This window comes from Mytilus trossulus, chromosome 1 (genome assembly GCF_036588685.1).
Source record: "Mytilus trossulus isolate FHL-02 chromosome 1, PNRI_Mtr1.1.1.hap1, whole genome shotgun sequence".
Classification (NCBI taxonomy): domain Eukaryota; kingdom Metazoa; phylum Mollusca; class Bivalvia; order Mytilida; family Mytilidae; genus Mytilus; species Mytilus trossulus.
The window spans coordinates 111,537,645-111,565,113 of NC_086373.1; the positions used below are offsets into that span (position 1 = coordinate 111,537,645).

The following is a 27,469-nucleotide window of genomic DNA, read 5'->3' on the forward strand; positions in this document are numbered from 1 at the left end:
TCGATACCAAGAAGCATGCTTTAAAAAACAGCGTGACAGCAATTCTCTGAAGAGGAAACACAGGGATGATATAAATGTAATCCGTTATATTCTAAGAGATCTAATGGTATAATATTGTCATTGTTATGGCTAAATTTACAATTCCTCTCGGTAGAATGATATTAATTTGATTACCTTTGTGGGACCAGGATCGATTTGGAGAGTAATAACAGTTGCACAACAATAACGACTTATCACTGACAGTACATGAAGTTATCCTTTAAGGAAATATCAAACTTTCACATGCTTCATTAAATAATTAATAAAACCTATTCAACTGATAAATCAAGGACGTCTTCGTCATCATTATAGTTTCGTTGTTTCAACGCTAATGACATTGATGTCAAATAACGTATTTAATCTGTTTCTATCTTCCTGGATGATCTGGGGATTTTACTAAGATCCTTTATAATTTTGAAATTTGCTGCTTTAATATGTTGAGGTATATTTTCAGTTTTGGGTGGAACTTTCTATGTATATTTATGTGTTTTTTTAGTTTTCTCTTTCTTATTTCAAACATTTGCAAGCTTTTTTCTTGGCAGTACGGCCCTGTCGTATATCATTAAAAACAAAGAACAAAATTCTAAACTCGCATGTAAATAAACTCATCATAGATACCAGGACTAAATCATTGGTCTGGTTTCTGTTTTCCTTTCATGTTTAATAGTTATGCACGTCATACTATCAGTGTTAATTTGTCTATAAAATTTTGTAAGAATTAGCAATTAACGTTTGATTTATTTACTTCTAAAGACAAACATAGCATAAAATAATTACACAAATCGATTTAAACACGCTGGCTTGTTAAGGTTAAGCATAGAAATTTTCATTTATCAATTATACAAAATGTCCATTTATCATGTATCAAAGCAAATATAATTACAGCAGATTCATGTGCCGTCGGGATCCTCATAATTCCTAGATGTTCCATGTTAGATTGACAATGTGTATTATTCTCGCCATCGGGAGCCCCCTGGTTCCAAGATTGTCATGTCAGATTAACAATATTTATTAACGGTTTTGAAAGCACCTATTTATATTGAAGTACGGAAGCAGAAAACAATTTCGCATGTCGTATTTTCTTGGTTAAATACTTTCTCAAGCGCAAACTAGCTTTTATTTTTCATAGCAGCTTTTATTAAGAAATGTAAAAAGCAATCACTTTTAGAAGATATAAAAGGAGATGAGGTGTACATAAACCTGAAATTTTAAACCGATGAGTCTAAAAGTCTTAGTTGAAAACAACGTTCAAACTTATGATTGCGATGGATAAAAACCGCAATATTTATACGTGTGCATGTTAAACAAATTTCTTAGTAGAGGGGTCTAAACACAACAAATTCTTCCCCCCAAAGACAAAAAAAAAAGAAGGGAAAAGTATATTTTAACAAAACGCATTTAACTAACAGGTCGATCAATTGTTGTTCATTATAAACCCTGTTGACTACCATTGACGATTGCCAAATAAATTGACCACGAGATGTAACTATCATTTAACATTTTCAAAACATGGTTCTGCGAAAAAATCAAAAGTACTCCATTGTTTTGTGTAATCTAATTCAATAATTTTTTTAATTGCTTCCGTTCTGATATGTTTGATGATGGTTAAAACACCCAAGTACGAAACACGAACCGAATTGACCAGCCAAAATCGTTTAAGGTGGCTCGCGGGTCTAAATCATTATTATTTAATATAGGATTTCGCTATATTTTTCTATAATGAACTTTATCAAATACTTCTTAGAAAAATGAAATTTAAAAAAGGGTCACCGTTCATTTACTCTCACAATCGGCCTTCGAACGAAGCATACGTTTTTGTAGAGATACCTTTTTTTCTGATGAACTGATAGGAGATATAGAGGCAATATTGAAATAAAAATAAAAGAAAGTTACTACAAAAATCGCTAAAATTTTACAATAATTTAGTTTAAGTACAGCTCTATTGAAAATTATAATAAAAAATATAGGTCGCCGATGAGTAAAAAAAGATATGTCAATTTTAATACGATAAAAATGACATTTTTGCACCAAAGGGAAATTTTTCAGTGATACCTACATTTTTTTTTAAAGTCATCTGGGGCCAACACGAATTGATTTTTTTTACTAATTTATATACCATATGATAAGGTAATAATTACTAAAGGTAAAGAATAAATGTTTATTTTTTTCTGAATTTTTTATACCCTAGAGCCTCCTTAAGGTAATTTTTTCTAGAGGGAATTGGAGTACGAATTGATATGCAGGTTACTATATGGTAGTGCATCTGCTTGGCCTTTATTCAAATCGATACTCAAAATATAGCTTATAGAAATACGATTAAACAAATTGCTTGCAATTGATAACACCACATGTTATTTATCAGAGTAGCATATTTTCAAGATGCAATAATAAGATTCCGTTTTACTGTTTGGTTTGGATTATATGATGCTCTGCAAACATATGATCCATAAATTATATATCTAAAAGAATTTGGTATTAAGGTTAAACAAAATAAGAAGGTATATTTCATATCTGGGTCTATTTCTTGATAACTGCATATATGGAAAGGTATCCAAACAAGGGTCTGTGACGTATCGACACAGCTTAACAATTGTCCACTTCTCATTTCTCAGCAGTCTTATACTCTCCATTACTTGTATTATCATCGACATATATCAAATAAACCTTATATCCGAGCATGTTCACTGTATAAAGCCTTCATTAATAGGCGTGTTCTCCGAACAGGGTTATGATGAGTAGCGACTGATATCGAACACCACGTAATATCATAAATATTGTAACCGATACGATGTGTATATTAATCCATCGTAGATACCAGGATTAACGTTTTGTACGTCAGGCTCGTGTTTCGTAAACAAAAAGCTCATTAGGTAGGATTGAATCAAATAAGTAATAAAGGCCAAATAGTACGATGTTCAAAAACATTGAGGCTACAAATTCCGAGAGATTTTGACAAATACAGCCAAGGTAATATAAGGTATAACTCACCAGAGATCATTAAATAACAAAGCAATTGTCTGATCTGTGAATTACTAAAAGTTACATTTCCCTAGTGTGACATTTTGACTGTGTTGGATCCACATGTTAGGTGATGCATCTACCGTAAATAATGCCTAACCTGTTGACGCATTTGGTCTTGCGCCGTTTAAAAAAACATGCAATTTACTCCGATTTCATTTTTTTTCCTCTGTAAATCATTTCCTTAATTGAATCGATAAAATAATACGGATTGTATGAACAAATGTATACAGCACGACAACAACGTTTTTGTAAATCAAAACAACAATAAAATATTTTATTGTAAAACATAAGGTAAAACCTAATCTTACATTTTGATAAGATAAATCGGTTTACGAGTTATCAAAATTAGAATACTACTGTTGTGTCTAATTCGGTTTCTAATCTTTTTTTTATTATCATAAATCACTGTGTTGTTTATGTTTTTATATTTATGCTATATATGCTATTATTACCCCCTTGATAAATGATTAAATGACAATAAAAATTTTATTGCCAGTGTGGTTACAACGTTTATCAATCTTCATATCAAACGATAACAAAAGATATTGATATAATATAACTTATTCATTTATGTTTTTCACCAAGTTAAAATCATTCAGGAAGTTTAATTTGCCTTATATTTAAGTGTTATACTATTTTCTACCACTTGGTATAGCTTGCGTCAGCCGTTTTTTTTTATGGCGCACCTTTTCAGATTTTTTTTTATATTCATAGCTTTACAATTTTTTATTTGATTTTGCCTGCAATTTGTTTTATTTCGAGCGCATTTGGTAAATAAACGTAAAAGCCTGATATCTTAGACGTTTTTTACAACTACATGGTGGATGTAACTGCTAGTGAACGTTCGTCCACGAGAGTATCCCCAGCCAAGACGTCGGAATTATGGTTTTTACATGAAATAAAAAATATTCACCAGACAGAGCGAACTTAAGGGGGAAAGATCATAAAAACTGACTAATTTCAAACGCTATCCATCAACAAAACAAGTGAAAAGCAACAGCCATTTTACTGACTTGTTACAAGTATTTCCCGAAAAGCATGTTAGGTTATACTTTGACGAGTTCATGTCTGTATATAAATGTTAACTTCCCTAAAGCATATCATATGCTTTAGTCGTGTATAGCACTTTTCGAAATATTCGGAGTTTTAAAGCTCTATAAGTTCATATTCGATTTGAGCTACCAAATGTTTAAATTCAAAACGCGCATCTGATGAACAAAACTATAAACCTGTTACAAAATGTTGATGAGCTGTAATCCAATTATAAGCATTATTTGATAATGCATTCTTCGGAGACTTACGTATGATATGACCAATAGATTTTAAGTACATTTAAGGAATAACCGTACTGTAGTTGAAGAGTTGCCACCGTCAATTCTACAAATCTACGCGTCGCCAGTAAAACTGACGGTGGCAATTCTTCAACTACAGTACTGTTATTCCGATTTTAATGCATTAAAAACAGAAATAATACGATAAAACTCGAGAAAATGTCTAAACGTGACCAATAAAAACACCTCGAAACTTCATGAATGATTTTGGCGCAAAGACGTCATGGCTAAACGTGACGTCATACAAATGAAAACTTACAAACTGGTGATTATTACGTTACCTATATGCCTTAAATTAGAATAAAAATTACATTAAAATGTCGAATTCGAGGTAGGCGTTGATTTATTGTCCATTATATTGAAGTAATCCAACATTTGTTGATCCAAGAATGCAAAATGGTGGGTCTCTCCTTAGTTACGACTGGTCAACTGTGGATTTGAAGGCAACTTTTAGCCAATAAAATAAGCTGTAACATAAAGATTCCATTAGCATTGATATTTGACACTCCTGTCAACTGTTACCATTTTCAATGCTGTATGACAAATACATTTTAGGTTTGATTTATATTTGATACTTTAAATGTCCACTGTTACATTTTCAATGCTGAATTTATATCATAGACTTTTATTTTTTTGAATAAAATAAAGTATTAAGAAACCTCACCGAGACATTAGGGCTATCAAATACAGTATATTAATTTGCTTAGAAAATCAACTAGCACCTAATATGTCTATATAATCCCTACAGTCTTAACCGTAATCATTTATTAGGTAATAGAAATGCAATAAAATAGAAGATATTAACCACGTAACCCTCCGATCCTTACTTTTGCGTTTAATAACTTTTAATTAAAGCTCAGATTTCCTGTATGTTTTGTGTAAATCCTATATATTCTTGTATTTAATTCTCACGTCAAACCGGAAGTTGAGGAAAGATAATTGTCACTCCTATTGTTAAATTCTACTTAAATGACATTTGCTAGATTGTGTTATAAAAAGTTCTTAAAAGAAATTGCTATTTTCGATTGACCTAAGACTTAGTGTTGAGATAGTAAATTGATTATCTACATGCTATGCTGGTTCGATCTATCATCTGATTACGTGTTATAATTGATTTTAGACACATTCTCCTCAGATTTTACAATCATCAGTCATTGGTGATAACTTGTTCTGTCTTAATTCACTGACTTGATTGGAATCAGTTTATTTTATTTCAATTGGAAGTAAATATATTATTTCCTGGTGGGTCAAGATTATCAAAGAATGTTGAATGGTCAACATGAATGTCTTTGTAGTAAATAGCTAAAACGGTAAAATTACAAAAATACTGAGCTCCAAGAAAAAGTAAAAACGGAAAGACCCAAATCAAATAACAAAATCAAAACCTCAAACACACCAAACGAATGGGCAACAACTGTCATGACTTGGTACAGGCATTTTCTTGTGTATGAAATGGTGGATTTAACCTTGTTTTATAGCTAGCTATTGAAACCTTTATTTTCTATGAGAGTCGCATAATTATATTATATTGGGGGCGATGCAACAACAAAACAAACAGACAAAATAGGTAAAAATGCAAAAACAGGGTTACAGCAGTCAACATTGTGTTATAATTTTAAACAATATAAAAAGAAACAATATGAAACAAAGAAGCTAAAACTAAACGGAAAGTCCCTACGCAATTGCTAAATCAAAAGCTCACACATCAAACATATGGACAACAACTGTCATATTACTGACTTAGTTCAGGCATTTTGTTATGAAGACAATGGTTGATTTAACCTTGGTTTATAGCAATAGGATGTTTTTCGTTTGTTAATTAGAAGATGTTTTTTCAAATTATATTACAAATTAACTGTTTCCAAACTTGGAATTATTTTTTGAAATACTAAATAAATTCATCATAGATACCAAGATAAAATTTCGTATTAACGTATTAGACGCGCGTTTCGTCTACAGATGACTCATCAGTGACGCTCGAATCCCAAATTTTTGAAAAGGCCAAATAAAGTATGAAGTTGAAGAGCATTGAGGTCAAAATAATCCTAAAAGTTTTGCCAAATACAGCTCAAGTTATCTATTCCTGAGGTAGAAAAGCCTTAGTATTTCAAAAATTATAAATTTTGATAATGGTTAATTTCTTATTATGAACATATAAATGATAACTCATGTCAACACATAAGTGCTGACTGCTGGGCTGGGCTGGTGATACCCTTAGGCGTTTCTATGCTAGGAATAGATTATCTTAGCTAAATTTGGCAACAAGTTTTAGAAAATTGGTCATCAATGTTCGTCAACTTTGTGCTTCATTTTGACCTTATTCGAGCGTCGCTGTTGAGTCTTTTGTAGACGAAACGCGCGTCTGACGCAAACACTAAATTGTAATCCTAGTATCTATGATGAGTTTTTTTTACATATTTTTGGGTTTCGAGTGAAACTGATAAACATAATTCCAGATATGCGTGTCTTTTTGAATGATGCAATAAAATTGCCTTTGTTATTTAACTCGGTCGTTTGTATGTTAAACATGAATTTATGAGGTATCAACATGTATAAGATGTAGAAACTAACCGACAGTCATTCTATGCATATATTTGCTTCCGGCCTTATACGGTGAGGTTTGCACTATTACGACTCAAATGTTAAAAGGGAAAAGTTCACCAGAAAATGTATAATTTTTTTTTCGAAATTAGCACTGAACCATTAACAAGTATTTGTATTGTAGGAGGTTACGAACCAAGTATCGTAATGTCGACTTTTAAAATAGACAGTATAGAACTTCGTTAATAGTTTGTTCATGTCATTTCGTAATATTTTCCTCAGTTTAATAATTTCGTATGGATACAAGACCTGTTATAGTTTGTTCAATAATTCAAAAGAGGGACAGAACAGTTTGAGAAAATAATCATAATTTAATGGCATTGAATCACAGACGAAAGGCATGACATAAAATCAATTGCCAATATTATGTTTAAATATTGTACTGGATATTATCATTCTAATTCGAAAAAAATATATCGCAATATCCGACTCGCTTGATAAGAAATATATTTGTTTCCTAATTATTGTCGTTCAATTGACTAATCGTGAAATTATGCAATATGTATTATCCACTTATTATTACATTTCTCACAAGCCATCAACAGATAATGTAGTAACACTGATCAAATCTTTCCCTATGGAATATCACACAATCTGGACTCTATTGAATTTTATCTTATAGTAATCATATCTAATTCGGTTCATTCAGCTGATAAAACCAATTTTAAGTTAGTTGTTATACTGAAAATGAATGCAGTATTTTTGTTTGAATTGTTTTACATTTTATCATGTCAGGCCTTTTATTACTGTCTGTACGGTATGAAGGACGTATGGTGAGCTGCGTTTATCGTGTCAGGCCTTTTATTACTGTCTGTACGGTATGGATTAGCTCATTGTTAAGGGACGTATGGCGAGCTGCGTATGTTGTCTTCTAGGTGAACACGTCCACTTTAGATCTACTCTGGTGGAATGTGGTCTTCTAGGTGATCATTATACTACTCCAAATTTTCATAAAGAACATTCAAGAACTTTGATATCTTTTGGAGACAAATGCGCCTTTCTCATATCAAATTATAATTCTGTTGTCTTTTATTTGGTTTGTTATAGCATCGTTGTACGATGGCATAAATGCCGCCAGAGGCTTTCTTATTTTCTTTTTTTTATTTATATAATTGTCGGCAGATCTTCTCCGTTTAATTTACGAAGTGTCTATCCGTCCGGCCATCCGCCTGCGGATGCGCAAATCTTCAATATCAATAAAAGTGTCATGTGACGCGAAAAGTGAGAATTGGAGATCGTGATTTATATTTAAAGATGTCATAAAGAAAACCAGAGAGAATGTGATTGCTTGAAACAAATTTAATTTATTCGCAATTGGCAATCCAGTGCTCCACGTGTAGTATAAATACCTGTCAATCGCAAACGTTTGGGGTTTTGTATCGCTATGTTACTTTCTTCTTGAATTCCATTCTACACATCATTTCTATTAGCATGAATCCACCAGTAGACGTACGTATCGTGCAGTCTGAATCCACCAGTAGACGTACGTATCGTGCAGTCTGAATCCACCAGTAGACGTACGTATCGTGCAGTCTGAATCCACCAGTAGACGTATGTATCGTGCAGTCTGAATCCACCAGTAGACGTACGTATCGTGCAGTCTGAATCCACCAGGAGACGTACGTATCGTGCAGTCTGAATCCACCAGTAGACGTATGTATCGTGCAGTCTGAATCCACCAGTAGACGTATGTATCGTATGTATCGTGCAGTCTGAATCCACCAGTAGACGTATGTATCGTGCAGTCTGAATTCACCAGTAGACGTATGTATCGTGCAGTCTGAATCCACCAGTAGACGTATGTATCGTGCAGTCTGAATCCACCAGTAGACGTATGTATCGTGCAGTCTGAAATTAAAAATAAAATTTATCGAATGTCTTTGTTTCGAATTACCTTTTATCAAAATTGCTCATAGGAAAAAACCTCCTCTATTCAGATGTTCTATTTTATATATATAAATGTTTATCACTTTATTTATATATTCCTCTACACTGACTAGACATTTAAGGTTTGGCTCTGCATATAGTTCAAACTTGTGTATTGCTGACGACCCGTTATAGGAGGAGGACCAGTAATATTGATTCTGTATAACTGTGTATATAAGAGATATAGTCGACTATTTCATTTTTCAAATATCTAATTTGTTAATCAGAATTAAAAAAAAGAAATGACGACAATATCTTTACTCAATTTTATTCATGGTTTGGCCTGCTTGGGCAAATTAATATTTCTGATATTACCAGGCAAACCTGTTCTTTTTAATATGTAAGCCCCCAATCCCACAAAATATTACATGGTCATACCCTTATTTTATTAACTCTCACTTTTATTTAAATGATGTTAACGGAGAGCTAAGAATGTCGTATCTGTATCTGTCGATCTTATCTACAATTTCAATCTTTGTCTGCTATTAATCTAAATGGTACTCACCATTTCGACCATTCTCAGAACATAAAAGGGATTACAATAATTATCGCCGATAAAGACACGGTCTAGACTAAATGTCATCATCAACGTCTACAAACCTTTCTTTAAACTATTTTTAGTGTAAACCAGTCACAACATAAGGTAACAGTCATGTCTAACTATATTGATAAATTATGAATGGAATCATATTCAAAGCTTTTCTGAAAAGTGGAATGGATACATCCATTAACTGTCTCAGTCCTTTATTAAATCATTTCGGCTCTGGTATAGTTATGTTCTATAGACACCTGTTGATTGCTGTAGACTTCATGTCTAGATGTCTTTTGAAGTTTTTGCGTTTGATATCTGTCTAATTGTAAAAAAAGAATTAGGATAAATTTCACTTGATATTAAGGGCGTCATGTCACCAAAGAATCGATATTTCGGTGAGTTCTTTGAAATACTGTATTAAAGTGAAAACTAAAATGAGTACCTGTTTTTGGTTTTTACTTAGATATATTTATATTCTTAAAGGGTTTACAAGATTTGAGAATCAGTAAACTACTGTTGCTTCTCATATAATGTATCACATGTTTTAAACTGACGCTTGTATGTTGTCTAGGGTTGCTCGTCGAAGTTAATGCATACATAGAATCAGTAAACCCCTTTTACTTCTAATATAATTGTATCACATGTTTTAAACTGATGCTTGTATGTTGTCTAGGGTTGCTCGTCGAAGTTAATGCATACTTAGAATCTGTAAACCCTTTTGCTTATAATATAATGGTATCACATGTTTTAAACTGATGCTTGTATGTTGTCTAGGGTTGCTCGTCGAAGTTAATGCATACATAGAATCAGTAAACCCTTTTGCTTCTAATATAATTATATCACGGGTTTTAAACTGATGCTTGTATGTTGTCTAAGGTTGCTCGTCGCAGTTAATGCATACTTAGAATCAGTAAACTACTGTTGCATCTAATATAATGGTATCACAGGTTTAACCTGCTTGTTAGTTGTTGTCTAAAGTTGCTTTTTGCAGATAAAGGATCATGGTTGATTCATAGTTTTCTACAGACTGTTTTAGACTGTACATCTAGATATATCTTGAATAGTTTGATAACTGTTTCATTGTAAAAAAAAAGCTACAAAAGAAAAAGTCAAATGAAAACCATTTAATTTCAAAAGTGAGGATGGTTTAAAAACAGTACCAAGCCGGAAAGTGAGAAAATGTCGTGTTATTAAACAAAGAGTTCACTTTTGTACTTAAAATTATGACATAAACTAACAACAAATTTCGAAGATGAGAACTAGGTATTCCAGTATCTGCGTAGGATTTCAAAATTTGTAATATGACATGTTTATGTTTTCTGGAGTCCAAAACTTCTAAATGAATATTGTTCGTAAACGATAGTTTTGAACCTAACATTATTTGAAAGGAATGAACAATAATCTAATCGGTCATTTAGTCAATTTCCAGACTTACAAGTATTCACTATGGTATATTTAGTATTATTTGAACTGTTGCTTGCAGTCTGTTCTGTTCAATAGATTTTCAATCCAGTCAATATAATGTTGATATGTACAGGTACATAGAAACTACTGATGAGTCTGAATATTGTGTGAACAGACCTGAATTGCCACAGTGGACTAGTTTGCAAATAGACTAAAAGACTGACATTACTTACGGATTTATCGTTCAGTGCAATAAAAATCTGTGCAGATTAAAATGACCGTTTTATATCATTGTCAGTATACTAGTGTGGTGCAAATACCAGTTTCTACTAGTCCGGTAGCCTACCAGCATGGACACCAGTAGAATATAAAATACTATTTATGACTTCCGAACAGCGGTATACTAATATTGCCTTTATTCATCATTACCGGACCGAAATCTCTGATGGTGGACAATCTGTCCCCGAGAATTCTACCAGTCCGCTATTATAGCTTAACAGCATGAAAACTAGTAGAATGGAAAACATTATTTATGACTGTCGAGCAGTGGTATACTTATGTTGCCTTTGTTTATCATCACCGGACCAAAATCTCTGCTGGTAGATAATCTCTCCCCTAGGATTCAACCAGTCCGGTAGTCTAACAGCATGAAAACTAGTAGAATGAAAAACATTATTTATGACTTTCGAACAGCTGTATACTACTGTTGCCTTTATTTATCTGAAATAGTTAGTAAATTGCAACAGAACATTATGCGTTTTATTTTTATAGTTGTGTTTTGCCCTCGGTTTTAGTTTGTTACCCATATTTTTTTCTTTTCTTAATCGATTTGTTACTTGGCACACCGATATACTACTGCTGCCTTTATTTGTGTCTTTGTGCAAAGGGCGCAATAAGAAAATGATATTCGGTTAAAATTAGCACAATTTGGTTATCTCTAAGCCTAGTACCGTGTATCTCATTCCATTAAACCAAATATTTATTTTGATTTCTGTTAGACATACTACTAGATTGCCGCTAGAGTCTTGTGCGTACGGTATTTGTAACACATTCCGGGTATATTATTTGAAATGTACAGATGATGAAATATGTTTTCATCGGTCAAAGTTATCAAACTAACTTATAAGCCTCGCTTCCATAACTGAAAAGATCTAAGAATCACTTGATTGAACATTCAAATGTGTGGCTAATATTGGGCAAAGTTAACCCTCACACATTTAAGATGTATCTATCTTCGACTGTCATTAACATAAGAGAGTAAGCGCTATAAAACCAGGTTTAATCCACCATTTTCTACATTTGAAAATGTCTGTACCAAGTCAGGAATATGACAGTTCTTGTCCATTCGTTTTTGATGCGTTTTGTTATTTGATTTTGCCATGTGATTATGGACTTTTCGATTTGATATTCCTCTAAGTTCAGTATTTTTGTGATTTTACTTTTTTCGATTATAAAGTTAAATTGGTGGTGATTTTGTATTGTCATTATTTTAATATCAAATATCATTACATTTTCGGTTTTATTGAAGATTTATTCTAATTCTTAAATTAGAAATCATAATAAAAGAAGATATTATTAGTTACTCTTTGTGTCATATAATTTGAGTTTATGAGGAAGTTGTCTAGGCTTATATTTGTCGATGTTGGCTACATCTATAATGGCGATTATAAGGAAATTGTACCAGCTTAAACTGAAATCTGTGAGGACGTTGTCGACATCTATAATGGCGATTATAAGGAAATTGTACCAGCTTAAACTGAAATCTGTGAGGACGTTGTCTACATCTATAATGACGATTATAAGGAAATTGTACCAGCTTAAACTGAAATCTGTGAGGACGTTGTCTCGACATTCACTGCTTGATGACGACAATGAATATATTCTTCACAGCAGTTTACCTCAGAAAATTTCTAAATGCATAAAGTATAAAACTACACATGGTATCTGCCGTGCTAATTCGCTAATTTCATGTTGTTGTTGATAATTTCTTCGCAAAGGCTATTTCCTTCACACACAACTGGTATGTTTGTAAAAATGTATAATGGGCACTTGCCACGATTAAATAAACATAAACATCTGATTTCACTTTTTTGTTTCAAACATTCATAACTGAAAGCAAATCAAGGAAATAATATTTTACTTATGACAGTGAGTTTGGTTCAATTTCGTCAAACAAAGCTACACATCGCTGGTGTATTATTGCAGTTAATCAAGGGCGCAGTTCAGTATTTTTTTGTGATTTTACATGTACATAACATAACATAAAATCTAATAGATCAACAAAAACAAAAAAAGACAAAAAAAAAAACATATTGAACGTGCTAACCCGACGGCTGACTTCGGAGTTAATCTCGATGGACAATACGATGGCGCTTGGGCTACAATACGTACAAAATGCAGAAATCACGTAGAAAGCCAACACATTGTTATTGGTTTCTTTTGGAATTTGGATATACGTTTCAGTATGTTGTAAAGAAAATAGGAACATTTTGGTAAAAAAAATAAACATGATTTTTAACAGCAAATGAATGCCCTTTTCATAGACAAGTCTTTAGTGCCTTCCATTATTTGCAAGAAACATGATTGGTATGTGTCCCTAAATATTTTGTGATAATTAAAGCATCCCATCAACGTGTAACCCCAAAAGATTTTTATTTATCACTTAGATTGCCAGAGAGCCTTAGAATAAACAAAAACAATGATATAAAGACATATTTTGGTGTAAAAAAAAGTCTGTACATATTTCATCTATGTGTCCGTTTTCTTATACATAATTTAGAGAGTTCTTCTGTGTAATTCAGCAAGCTATCTAGAAATATGTTATTCTCAGAATTTTAAATAAAGATTTATCTCTGGCTATTAATCAGGGTCAGAGCTTGCGTTACAAGATCAAATATACTACAATGTATGATCAGTCTACAAGTCACAACAACACTATATATACTGTGACACTGCTGTTAAAGATCAATAGTCGTTTGTTAAGCTTATTTACTAAGATAGGAACTAATTTGAAAGTCTATAGAGTATCTGATCTCGCTCCCTGGAAACACAGCTTGCTAATGGAAAAGAAATTAAACCTTAAAAATCACATCTCTAATCTAATAATTTGGGTCTATTACGGTTTCTCCTAACAGAATATTAAAGCGCCTCAACCGATTAATTGGTTATGTGTAAAATATTCAGTGACTAAGTAATACAGTAACGCGACAGTCAGGCGGAATATATTTTTTTCTGTGGCCGGAAAACAATTATCATATATGACTCTCTTTACTTGCTGAAAATAACGTAATTGAATAAGAGGCGACAAGGCACTTAAAACAAAGTGATTTTACTTCTAAGCTTACCCGTATGTTAAACATATAGTGTATTCAATATAAGGTGACCTACTTTAAACAATTTAAATTCTGTGTTATGAGCAGGCGAAACTAGTTCTTTGGAATCATTGTCATGAGTTGTAGGCAGTGGTTGCATATATGCGGAACTGATCTAAAAAAAAAATTGTTTTGAAATGTTTAAGCTGTTAGGTGAAATCTGAAACTAAATAATATAAATAATCAAATTAAAAAATTTAAAAGAAAAACAAATTATCCACCCACAAAGCGCTATTTCTAATTTTCTAATTGCTAATGTATTTCTATAGTTCAAAATTTTTCTGTATATGGTTTATATAACGACAACGTTGATTATTGTGAGTTTGGTGACTTGGCTTATTTAAAATGTATGAAAAAATAAACTATGGTAATGTCAAAGAAACAGCACGTACACGAAATTCATATTATCTGCTTGTCCCTTTCTTTTTTTCAATCAATATAAAAAAAATACACATTTTGGAAAAGACAACAAAATTAAAAACCGCTAAATTTAATTATTGTAGTATCACAAACTAAAAACCCTTTTGTTTTTCAGGAGGCATCAGTGTTCCTGTTTGAAAAGAAGATCGCAGATAAACTTCACAAGCCAAGACGGAAAGAGACAGTATCAGAAATTCTTCGGAAAGAAGTACAGCATTTAGAAAGAATTAAACATCCTAGAATATTAAACATAATTCATCCATTAGAAGAGTGTGGGTAAGTCTTATTTTATTCCACATTGTTTCAGGAGGAAAAAACGAAAATCACTTATGTGGTTCATAGTTCTGGTTTCTTGTTTTTAATGTATATGATACCGTTGTTTTTCCTGTTGGAATTGTAATGCACTGTCATGTTTTGGCCCTTTATGGCTTGATGTTCAGTGTGTGTTAATGATTCGTACTTTGACCTATAATGGTTTACTTTTATAAATTTTAACTTGGATTGTGAGTTGTCTCATTGGCACTCAAACCACGTCTTCGTATTTCTAAGAAATATAGGTTTGCTGCTTAGCTATTTTGCACTTACTTACCCCGTCGTATGATAATCAACGAAAATCTTTATTTCTTATCAAATATAATCAGACGAAGAAGCACTGAAACCTTTCCACAACCGCGAGCTCTTGAATTCTTCTCAAACACCAAACGGTTCTGCCTCTATCTGAAGATTTTTGTTAAACAATATTGAATTAATAGTGTTCCCATCTCTCATCTTTAACAAAGAAATTCTATTTCACACCAAAACTAACATTTTCCATTACCAGATCTGAAATATAGCTATTTGAAATTTCCAAGCTATACTTTACTGATAGTGTTAAATCAGACTAGTCAAAGTGCCATCTTCTTTGATTGTTTGGTGATAACAATTCTCAAAAGAGTAATCAATGGACTTTTGTAATAAAATAAAAGAGAAAAAAGTGGAAGGTTTCACTCCTATGTACAACTACTGGCTATCTAGAAATCTTTTTATGCATTTAGTTTTATGATTTAAAAATGTTCTTTTTGTACACATCATTTGGTTAACTTCCTTCCAATATTCTTGTTTTATTGACAGCTATTCCTTTTATTGTGATTCCATCTGAATTTAATATTTGTTATTGTATTTTTGATGTATTTATGGTTAATCTGTGTGTGATACAGAATATATCATGCACTGTATTAGACAGTTAAAGATAATTAATAACAAAAACCAAAGAGTGTATTAGCTTGCAGTTAGAACAGGATATTTTCCTTTGATGTGTAAAGTACAAGACAAAATTAGAAAAATGCAAGGAAATAATAAAAGAAACACAGACAATCCTATTGTTAATGATAAACACGATTCTTAAACACAATACCATACTACAAACAGCAGTTCTGTTTCTCAGCAACAACTGTTTAGTTACCTAATGGAAACGATTTTCTGACTAAATACACATTATTTCCGGGTTTTTCTGCGCCTAAGAGACGTATCCGACGTATTTTATTGCATTCATTTAAAGCTCTCTGCAATTAGATTCCAAGAAATGGAATTATGTTTCTTCCTTTTATAGTTTTACTAAAAGTACTTCTGGTTAAAGTGCAACATTGTTAGCGTACTATTTGTAATTGTTCTAGTATAATATAACCAAATAAACCAAATACCAGAACTTTCTAGAATATCTTTCTTTAAACATAACACATCAAATAGTATTAAAACATACGTTAACTCAAGTTTAAGCTCTGGAATGTTTTGCAGTATCATGCTTTTAAGTTAGATATATGGTTGTTGGAGTATGTGAATGTTGTTATTTGTTATATAAAGGCATACACTCATAAGTTTGATACTTTGTAAAGCCCGTCTTTCGTCATTTTACACAATATGTAAAAAGGAAGATGTGGTATATTGGCAATGAGACAGCTATCCACAAAAGACCAAAATGACACAGACATTAACAACTATAGGTCACCGTACGGCCTTCAACAATGAGCAAAGCCCATACCGCATAGTCAGCTATAAAAGGCCCCGATAGTACAATGTAAAACAATTCAAACGAGAAAACTAACGGCCTTATTTATGTAAAAAAAAATGAACGAAAAACAAATATGTAACACATAAACAATCGACAACCACTGAATTTAGTCTTCTGACTTGGGACAGGCACATATATAAATAATGTGGCGGGGTTAAACATGTTAGCGGGATACCAACCCTCACCCTAACCTGGGACAGTGGTATAACAGTACAACATAAGAACGAACTATAAAAATCAGTTGAAAAAGACTTAACTCATCAGATGGACAAAAATACAAGTGGACGTGGCCGGGTACTTATACATCCCAAATATGTTTGTATATGCATATACTCATGCATGTTTTTCTACACAGCCATTTTACTAACTTGTTATGAGGTGACTCTTAAATATTATATATCCTTTCTCAACGATTCTGATTCTTGGTGTATCTCTTTATATTTATATCATTTGGTTTCATTTTTTTCAGTTTTCATTCGGATATGGCTCCTTCTTAATTTCCTTTCGGACATGCCTTCTTTGCAGTTTTCACTTAAGTCATTGTATCTGATCGTCTAATTCCATGGGAATGTGAATATATAAGAGGGCATTAAAATAAATGAGATAATTAGCGATATAAGCATCGCTCAAACACGTGATTAAGATTACACTGAGCTGCTCATGTTGAAGGTAGATAATTGCATATTGATCATATCATTTAAACACCTGCTCAATCAAAGGCTATAAATAGACAGATCTTAAGATTAAAAATAAATTGTGTTGATAATCTTATTGAAATGAACTCTTATACTCAGCTGATTACAGAAGCGTTATGAAGTAATGCTACTTTAAGTAACATCATGGTATCTGTATCAATTTGAGGATAACATCCTGTCAATGTGAAGTATCAGACTCGTATTACAACACTTTACTGGAAAAATCAATCAGGTCGTGTATCTCTTACGAGGCTATTAGAGCAAACAAAGGCCGACTAGGAATTAGCAGAGGCAGTTCGTGTATCTCTTACGAGGCCATTAGAGCGAACAAAGGCCGACTAGGAATTAGCAGAGGCAGTTCGTGTAGCTCTTACGAGGCCATTAGAGCAAACAAAGGCCGACTAGGAATTAGCAGAGGCGGACTCACATGTATGCCTTACGAGGCTATTAGAGCAAACAAAGGCCGACTAGGAATTAGCAGAGGCAGTTCGTGTATCTCTTACGAGGCCATTAGAGCAAACAAAGGCCGACTAGGAATTAGCAGAGGCAGTTCGTGTATCTCTTACGAGGCCATTAGAGCGAACAAAGGCCGACTAGGAATTAGCAGAGGCAGTTCGTGTATCTCTTACGAGGCCATTAGAGCGAACAAAGGCCGACTAGGAATTAGCAGAGGCAGTTCGTGTATCTCTTACGAGGCCATTAGAGCGAACAAAGGCCGACTAGGAATTAGCAGAGGCAGTTCGTGTATCTCTTACGAGGCCATTAGAGCAAACAAAGGCCGACTAGGAATTAGCAGAGGCGGACTCACATGTATCCCTTACGAGGCTATTAGAGCAAACAAAGGCCGACTAGGAATTAGCAGAGGCAGTTCGTGTATCTCTTACGAGGCCATTAGAGCAAACAAAGGCCGACTAGGAATTAGCAGAGGCAGTTCGTGTATCTCTTACGAGGCCATTAGAGCGAACAAAGGCCGACTAGGAATTAGCAGAGGCAGTTCGTGTATCTCTTACGAGGCCATTAGAGCAAACAAAGGCCGACTAGGAATTAGCAGAGGCGGACTCACATGTATCCCTTACGAGGCTATTAGAGCAAACAAAGGCCGACTAGGAATTAGCAGAGGCGGACTCACGTGTATCTCTTACGAGGCTATTAGAGCAAACAAAGGCCGACTAGGAATTAGCAGAGGCGGACTCACGTGTATCTCTTACGAGGCTATTAGAGCAAACAAAGGCCGACTAGGAATTAGCAGAGGCGGACTCACGTGTATCTCTTACGAGGCTATTAGAGCGAACAAAGGCCGACTAGGAATTAGCAGAGGCGGACTATCTCTTACGAGGCTATTAGAGCAAACAAAGGCCGACTAGGAATTAGCAGAGGCGGACTCACATTCATCCTCTAGATGTCTTTACAAGCATGTTAGGTTTAGTAAATAAATTGTCATGGGAAATAATGGTTATGGAAAACTTAAGGAAAATTAAAAAAAATATCACAGGAATGAAATTAGAAATACATGTATTCAATTTTACCGAACTGGTTAGTTGACACTGAAGGTAAAATCCTACAAATGTATTTTCTTCGCAATTTGCGTTATTCATCAAATGGTAAAATTGTGAATCCTTACATGCTTGTAAAGACAGCCAGATGAAACATTTGAACCTCCTCTGTTTATTCATGGTCACAGCTTTATATAGAAACCTTACATCACACGAAACCTTACATCACACGAAACCTTACATCACACGAAACCTTACATCACACGAAACACTACGTGACACGAAACACCACACGACACGAAAAAAATAACATTTAGAAACAATGTACATGATATTGGCGTGGGAGCACACTGAAAAGTAGGAGGGAGTCAAACTTCTGAAAGTGACAAGAATATATTCTATATCTTAAAAGTCTTTCGAGTTTTTTTATGCCAAATATAGGTAACACTAGTATACCCTGTTCAAAACTCTTAAATTGATTGAGAAAAAAACATTCTGGAATACAAACTAAAACCGAGGTAAACACATCAACTATAAGAGAAAGAAAACAACGGAAGAACAGAAACACTGAAGCGCAACAACAACAAACATAAATACCCAAACATGTATACATATTCAGAATCCTATTTCTTAGAAGATTCGAAATCACTTACAAAAAGGTAAAAAATAAATTACATAAGTTCAGAATCCATGAAAACGTATGGTGTTAGTTTTCTTATTCTTTTTTCTCAAAAACAATGTCCGTAAGACCTTTCCACGTCAGTTTTAATCTAGCGGCGTACTACAGTACATGATATATAAGGCATTGAGATGTTATTGTTACAGATCAGCTAATATATATAGATCTAACATTGTTGGTTTGATGTTTAGACGAGTTGTATATACATAATGTATACAGTCATGTATCACCATCATTGATGGCGATCCAATGGATAAATGCTTAACATATCTTTGAATTAGAATTTAAATGAATGTCAGGCATAGACTGTTTCAACACTATTATATATATATATATAACTCGTCTAAACATCAACCCAGCAATGTTAAATCTGTAAATTTGCTTTCGCAAAGGAGTAGGTTCAGTAAGACCCCTTTTTGGCCCCAAAATATAGCAGTTTTACAAAGTTGTTTAAATGTAAACTTCTAGTTATTTATTAGACAGTAGAATGCTTCTGCTCCATAAAAATGGGCTGTTTTTGACAATACAATGCACTTATATCCGGTACAAGCACCATTAAGTCATGCTAAATTACTGAAATCTTCATAATTCTAGCATTTTAGTTAAATTCTAGACGGTTACCGTGTAAAACGAAAGGGCGCCGCATTCGTGTTCATCCTTAATATTGAAATGTAAGTTGTATTTCATGATAATACATAACATACATAAAGGTTAAGGATGAACACGGATGCGGCCACTTTCATTTTTACCAAAAACCATCTGAAAAGTGACAATTTTTGGCATATTTGGTAGATTTTTCATATTTGAGCTTGAATCGGATCGTTTTTAATGACTCAATCAGTAAAAACTTTCACATCAACGAATTAATTCAAATACAATAGATACTTAAGTGTTTAAAAAGTGGTCAAAATCTTTCGTCAGATGAACCTGAAATTTGAGGCCAAAATCGGCCCTTACCGGACCTACTCCTTTTTGGTTCACTCGCCGGGATTTGAACCCATGCTACTGTGATATCGTGACACCAAATCGCCTGCACTGCAGCCGTCCCGCTAGACCACACGACCACCTGGGCTCCACATAAGTAAAGCCATCGGTGGCCATGTGTTACCTTTCCACGTCAGTTTTAATCTAGCGGCGTACTACAGTACATGATATATAAGGCATGAAGATGTTATTGTTACAGATCAGCTAAATTATCTATAGTAAAGGATCCTACAAATTAATATAAGATACAGTCACAGAAAATAATTATATTCATAAGTACGTCTGAGTCAGTGACAACCCTACAACAGATGTATCCATCGGATCGCCATCAATGATGGTGATACATGGCTGTGTACATAATGTATATACAACTCGTCTAAAAATCAACCCAACAATGTTAGATCTGTAAATTTGCTTTCGCAAATTTTTGGTTCTTCCCTCGCCGGGATTCGAACCCATGCTACTGTGATATCGTGACACCAAATCGCCTGCACTGCAGCCGTCCCGCTAGACCACACGACCACCTGGGCTCATAAATACAACTCGTCTAAACATCAAACCAACAATGTTAGATCTGTAAATTTGCTTTTGCAAATTTTTTGTTCTTCCCTCGCCGGGATTCGAACCCATGCTACTGTGATATCGTGACTTCGTCTCATTTTCCGCAAATCGCCTTTCAAAAGTTAGTGCTAAATTCACATCTTTCCAAAAACAAATGATGATATAATTTAAGTGTCACTACTGGAACGGACATGCACATGTTCCCGTAATTCACACACAAAACATGGTTCAATCTCTTCTCAGGAATCATACCCCTTTCCATTAAAACCACTCTCATAGCAACAATCTTAAATAATCTTAATTTTTACATACTAGTCCTTTAACCTTGGGTGTGTCTTTTATCAAGCCAAAATGCGAAAATAAAAAGCATAACTGTGTATTGCTACCTTTATAAAAAAAAATGAATTGAACCTGGTTTCATGGCAAAAACGGATTGTGGATCAAACATAGTTTTGTTTCCCTTATAGCTCACATTTTTCCTACGTCAGTCCAAACAACAACATTAAAGCTAATTGACATGATCATATATAAGAACAAAATGATTTGGGGATACTGCGGAATAATTATAAGAATAATATAGCTGATGATTGAGGTGTTTCATGTCTATTGGCAATCTATAGTAAACACATATGAAGAAGTCAAACATGTGAATATGATATGAATATTAACCCAGCTCTGTAATAGACCGACACGGATTCAGAAGAGGAATAATATTAAACACATAGTCTCTTCTCAACATTTTGGCACGTGGATCATTTTCTCGCACATTTACTAGAAATAACAGTCCTCGAGAAGACATTTTCTGACTCCTAGTCAACCAGTCTTGGTTTCCGATACATATTCTGCATATTAAGCGCAGAAGCAGCAAAAAGTAAACTCACAAAAATACTGAACTCTGAGGAAAATTTAAAAGGGAAAGTCCCTAATCAAATGGCAAAAGCAAATGGTAAAACACATCAAACGAATGGACAACTGTCATATTCCTGACTTGGTGTAGGCATTTTCAAATGTAGAAAATGGTGTATTGAACCTGGTTTTAACCTCTCACTTGTACGACACTTGTAAACAAAAATTTAAGACATGGGTTCGGACCTACGACCTCCAGGAGTGAAAGTTTTTTTTTTATTAATTCCTGTGTAACGGAACTTGTCCAATTAAAAAAAGGTTATATAAGTTAAACAAAATATGAAAAGTAACTGAATGAGTGTTTTTCTGTTGATCATTGTTTATAACAATGTTTTAGTATTACTTGTTTCTAATTGTAGTAGTAGCCTGGCGTTTGCTTCAGAACCTATTTTTGCCAGTCTTGCCAATTGTTTAGGAACTCATGACAGACTGCCAGTGCCTGTGATACAAGAACTGAAGGTAGAATAGTTGATGTATTAGTCAAGCCCGTTGGGAGATTTTATGTTTAAGTTATGCAGTTCATTGTCAAATCATATATTTGATATTTGATACCTCTAAATATTCAGTCCTCAGTTACAAAGTTAAAAGGAAAGATCGATAATATAGAATTTGTACTAAGTCTTCGATAGTAATTAGTTATCAAAAGTACCAGGATTATAATTTAGTACGCCAGACGCGCGTTTCGTCTACATAAGACTCATCAGTGACGCTCATACCAAAATATATTGCTACTATCATCACATTGTGCAGAAACCTGCTTTTTCTTTGTGCTACTCATGCATACAATGTATAAGATACATTTCTTTAAAAACCTTACTTCCGGTAATATCCAAAATGGCGGACATAGAAATATCAATTTTCTATTTTAATATTCAACTTTTTTCAAAATGTAAAGAAAATGGGTTTTTTATGTTTGTCATTAAACTATTGGCTTCTAGTTATCCTCAAAACCACTAATTGTATATTGTTGTAAATTTCTAAATCACACTTCCGTTAAAAAAAACCAATATGGTGTTAATTTCAAAAATGAGTCATCTTTGATTTAGAGTTTTAGATAGATTGGTTAAAACAAAATAAAATTCTGAAGTAAAAACGTACTTATACATTTTTCAAATTACTACTATTTGGCTAAAAATTCATGTTCATTCACAGTCACCACCACATGCAAACAAAGCAGTGCACGGGAGACCCGATTTTCCACATTAACAACGACCGCGACATCCTCTGTACTTGTATTTGTATGAATACGCTGTCGATACCAATTCTGGCTTTAATATAACAAGCGCCGCTGATTTAGAGTGATTCTTTACTTGCTTTTCCATAATATTTGTTGCGTGGAAGTCTTCGAACTTCTTGGCAGTTGAGTTTCTCTTAGGACGTGTTTTTTTGAGAAATTCGTCTGGTTCATTAGCAGGAATCAGCCCCTCAACCACTTTGTACATAGATATCACCTTCTAGCTTGTTCGTCTTGCAATTTTCTGGAGGTCTTGTAGTTCCAGTTGGGCAAGCATATTGAAGACACACCCGTCGTCTCTTGACTTGTAATCTATGGTGATAAATCTTGCCACTTAACGTTGTATCCTTTCTAGCTCATTTATGTTTGATACCGTGTAGGGGTCCTACACTATGGCTCCATACTCCATCGTTGATCAACGAGCGAGATGTAAGCTGTTGGGGTTGGTTTTTTTTTGCAATCTTGTGGGCAATATTTCAAGTTTCTTCTTTGAAAGTGTTGAATTTGCTTTCTTTGCCACGTTTAATATTTGGGTGGTCCATTTTAGGTCTTCCGAAATTTGTAGGCCTAGGTACGGGTTATGCTTGACTAGTTGTAGTATGTGTCCATTAAACTGTAGATTTTATGGCGTTTGTTTCTGATGCTTAGGATGTAGCATTTTTTTTTACATTGAACCGCATTCCCCAGTACATCCACAATGTACAAGCTTCTGACAAAATGATGAGTCCTTAGAAAGAGTTACTTAAAAGTTATCCTCTTTGTCCCTTTGTCATTCATTAGCGCCTTAACTGAATAGCATATAAGCCAAGGAAGGTTTTTGAAGACATCTAATCTATATCATATATCAAAAAGTAGTACATAACAAAGGTTTGTACCAAATATTATGATAGTAGCATGTTAATAAAACCTTTTCACATACTAGCCTTTGTTGGGCTAATTTAAGTTATGATGTCCGCCATTTTGGATTTTACCGGAAGTGAGACATTTTTTTCAAATGCCTCCCTATCTAAAATAAAAAAGAAATAGATGAGGAGGGTCTTTGCCAAATTTCATGGCTCTGTACTTTCGAATACCAGATCATGGTGAAACAAGAACAGCACTGTTGACAAATAAAATGTATGAAGTGTTATTTCATTTTTTATTCATTTGATGCACAATGTTATAGACCGTGCTCTGCCTTCAATAATGAACAAACTCTTACCGTTTAGTTTAAATACCTATAAAAACCTCCAGATATCAAAATGTAAAACAATGCAAGAGAAATCCAAAGGTCTGATTTAAAGAAATAACATTAAAAAATAAACAATTATAGACAGCAACTAACAACAACCTCCGCAGTAGATGTTCCTGGATTTCTTGTTTGCAGTTGGAACATGCACCTAAAGATGTGACGGAGTTACCCACATTGTCTAAATCAAGTTATTACCACCCAAGCAGCAACACATATATTTTGCATACTCCATTGACGTCAATGACAAATAATTTCCGTAGAATTATTGATGTTTATTTTGGCCATTTACTTTTTACATAATACTTTAATGTGTAACTTTGCCCATATCTATAACAACATTAAATGTCGCATAATAGACTCCCTTGACGGTTCTGACAGTATAATTTCCGTGTGTTTCAGACCTTCGGAGGCAGTCAAATTACCGCCATCCTTGGAGGAAAGTTTTGTTTTAGATATTCTATTATACATTTATACTTTTGATAAAATAAGATTTAATTTCTGAGAAAATGAAAAAATGTATTCCCATGAGAAATGAATGAAATTATAGTGCAACATAAACTTGTGTCTTAAATGAGAAGCAGTAGACTTTTTGTTGCGTATAAATATATAATGTTGTTATAAGAATCAAAGACACAGTTCAATACCAATTCCCTTACGATAAAAGCAGAAGAATATGGTTGTATACTACCACAAATAACATTTCAGAATACTTCTAATCAAAGGCTTGGGAATAACAAATACATTTCTTTCACTAACTTGGTAATAATACGACAATGATTACCCTGTATCACATTAAACATCTGGTCAGTGTTTTGAGTGTTTTATTCCTACAATTTGCATCCAAACTTCTCCAATTTCTATTACTGAAACAAAATAATGAGGATTTGTACCTTACTGTTGAGTGTTAATGAAAAGGTATAAAATTTCCAATTTTATTTCTTAATCGTATTTATAATTGATTGTTTAACTGTCCATATTGTGATCCCTCCACGTAATTGATTGATGTAAAACATTAATTTAAGTAATAGTAAGCAATTTGAAAAAATACAATAGTAAAAACCAGCAAAACATGTGTACAATTAACAATACACATTTTCAAGCCAACGATGCGTGTGTACAGGTTAACGATACAAGTGTACATACTTACAATACATGTGTTCAAGCCAACGAAACATGTATACAGGTCAACGATACAAGTATACATACTAATAATACACGTGTTCAGACCAAAGATGCTTGTGTACACAGTACAGACCAACGATACAAGTGTTCAGACCAACGATGAATATGTACGGACCAACGATACAAGTGTTCAGACCAACGTTACAAGTGTTCAGACCAACGATGAATATGTACGGACCAACGATACAAGTGTTCAGACCAACGTTACAAGGGTTCAGACCAACGATGAATGTGTACTGGCCAACGATACAAGGGCTCACGCCAACGATACAAGTGTTCAGGTCAACGATACAAGTGTTCAGGCCAACGATACAAGTGTTCAGGCTAAAGTTGCAAGTGTTCAGACTAACGATACAAGTGTCCAGGTCAACGATACAAGTGTTCAGGCCAACGATACAAGGGCTCACGCCAACGATACAAGTGTTCAGGTCAACGATACAAGTGTTCAGGCCAACGATACAAGTGTTCAGGCTATAAGTTGCAAGTGTTCAGACTAACGATACAAGTGTCCAGGTCAACGATACAAGTGTTCAGGCCAACGGTGCAAGTGTTCAGACTAACGATACAAGTGTCCAGATCAACGATACAAGTGTTCAGGCCAACGATACAAGTGTTCAGGTCAACGTTGCAAGTGTTAAGCCAACGATACAAGTGTCCAGATCAACGATACAAGTGTTCAGGCCAACGTTACAAGTGTTCAGACCAACGATGAATATGTACGGACCAACGATACAAGTGTTCAGACCAACGTTACAAGTGTTCAGACCAACGATGAATATGTACGGACCAACGATACAAGTGTTCAGACCAACGTTACAAGGGTTCAGACCAACGATGAATGTGTACTGGCCAATGATACAAGGGCTCACGCCAACGATAAAAGTGTTCAGGTCAACGATACAAGTGTTCAGGCCAACGATACAAGTGTTCAGGCTAAAGTTGCAAGTGTTCAGACTAACGATACAAGTGTCCAGGTCAACGATACAAGTGTTCAGGCTAACGATACAAGGGCTCACGCCAACGATACAAGTGTTCAGGTCAACGATACAAGTGTTCAGGCCAACGATACAAGTGTTCAGGCTAAAGTTGCAAGTGTTCAGACTAACGATACAAGTGTCCAGGTCAACGATACAAGTGTTCAGGCCAACGGTGCAAGTGTTCAGACTAACGATACAAGTGTCCAGATCAACGATATAAGTGTTCAGGCCAACGATACAAGTGTTCAGGTCAACGTTGCAAGTGTTAAGCCAACGATACAAGTGTCCAGATCAACGATACAAGTGTTCAGGCCAACGATACAAGTGTTCGGGCCAACGTTACAAGTGTTCAGACCAACGTTACAAGTGTTCAGACCAACGATGAATATGTACGGACCAACGATACAAGTGTTCAGACCAACGTTACAAGTGTTCAGACCAACGATGAATATGTACGGACCAACGATACAAGTGTTCAGACCAACGTTACAAGGGTTCAGACCAACGATGGATGTGTAATGGCCAACGATACAAGGGCTCACGCCAACGATACAAGTGTTCAGGTCAACGATACAAGTGTTCAGGCCAACGATACAAGTGTTCAGGCTAAAGTTGCAAGTGTTCAGACTAACGATACAAGTGTCCAGGTCAACGATACAAGTGTTCAGGCCAACGATACAAGGGCTCACGCCAACGATACAAGTGTTCAGGTCAACGATACAAGTGTTCAGGCCAACGATACAAGTGTTCAGGTTAAAGTTGCAAGTGTTCAGACTAACGATACAAGTGTCCAGGTCAACGATACAAGTGTTCAGGCCAACGGTGCAAGTGATCA

The 27,469-nt window shown here is 34.3% G+C and overlaps 1 protein-coding gene across 4 annotated transcripts in view; it reads left to right on the top strand.

Annotated features, from left to right (window-relative positions):
• The window catches only part of LOC134697736 (SCY1-like protein 2), an 81,238-nt gene that overhangs the window by 19,259 nt on the left and 34,510 nt on the right, over positions 1–27,469 (top strand). For all 4 annotated transcript variants that reach the window (XM_063560030.1, XM_063560023.1, XM_063560046.1 and 1 more), the window contains exons 2-3: positions 14,761–14,921; positions 22,370–22,469. In XM_063560030.1, coding sequence (XP_063416100.1) covers positions 14,761–14,921; positions 22,370–22,469 — 261 coding nt within the window. The remainder of the gene's footprint in view (positions 1–14,760; positions 14,922–22,369; positions 22,470–27,469) is intronic.